General features: G+C 59.9%; 1 protein-coding gene across 1 annotated transcript; it reads right to left on the bottom strand.

Moving 5' to 3' along the window:
* Positions 1 to 323: 323 nt before the first annotated feature.
* Tco025E_09632 (putative trans-sialidase) lies at positions 324 to 803 on the bottom strand (the record flags this gene model as incomplete). Its single annotated transcript, XM_029376443.1, has 1 exon — positions 324 to 803. A coding segment is annotated over one exon (480 nt), but the record flags the coding sequence as incomplete, so codon positions are not given.

Raw genomic sequence — 803 nt, 5'->3', positions numbered from 1 at the left:
CATCCATACCCACTAAAACCCCCTTGTGCCGCTTGCGCGGCTGTTCGGAGATGAAAACCTGCGGGCGCAGGCCAACGGCAGAGAGCACGTTGTCTGATGGAGGGTCTCCGTTCGATGCCCTAACTCCATCGAAGCATCTGTGCATTTTGACCTACCCGCATCCCCACTCCCACTACAGGAGCAAGATAATGATGCGAAACGGTTCCCCTTGGACAGGGTACTAGACCTTCCAACACGTAGTAGCACTCAGGAAGGACCGACTCTTAGCTTCCCCTCGGTATAACCGAGAGTACTGGACCCTGGCACCACGGTGAGGTGGTCGGTTACGCCAGGGGGGTCCGAGCACCGTCGGAGAGCCACAGGTGGAGGAAGTGGTGCGTTTGGCGCCCAACACTATGCTCCGACAGCGTGGTGTACAGCAGCACACTCCTGCCCGCAATGGTTGCAGTCATGAGGTCGGAAGCAACGTGGACCGTCGTCAATGCGTAGGCGTCGCCCAACAGGCGCAAGACCGGCCCGGCGGCCTCTCTCCACGTTTTTCCCCCGTCACCGGATTCGAAGACCCTGCGCCGCCACTGAGAAGAAAATCCGGAGGTGGCCATAAAGAGTTTCCCCGCCCACTCGAGAAGCGTGGCACTGTCACAGTCCTCAGCAACCAGAGGCGCCGCAGGAAGCCTCCAATTATCCCCATTGTCCTCGGAGTACATGACGGTGCAGGCACGCCTGCCACTTCCGTCGTTGAGGAATCCCACAAGAGGGAAAAGTACCGTCGCCGCCCCAACCGCGACGCCTCTGGACATGCG

Source organism: Trypanosoma conorhini, assembly GCF_003719485.1.
Source record: "Trypanosoma conorhini strain 025E chromosome Unknown Tco_14.4_contig_01203, whole genome shotgun sequence".
Classification (NCBI taxonomy): domain Eukaryota; phylum Euglenozoa; class Kinetoplastea; order Trypanosomatida; family Trypanosomatidae; genus Trypanosoma; species Trypanosoma conorhini.
Note: the sequence above shows the minus strand (reverse complement) of the source record. Positions and strands in the feature narration are given on the sequence as shown.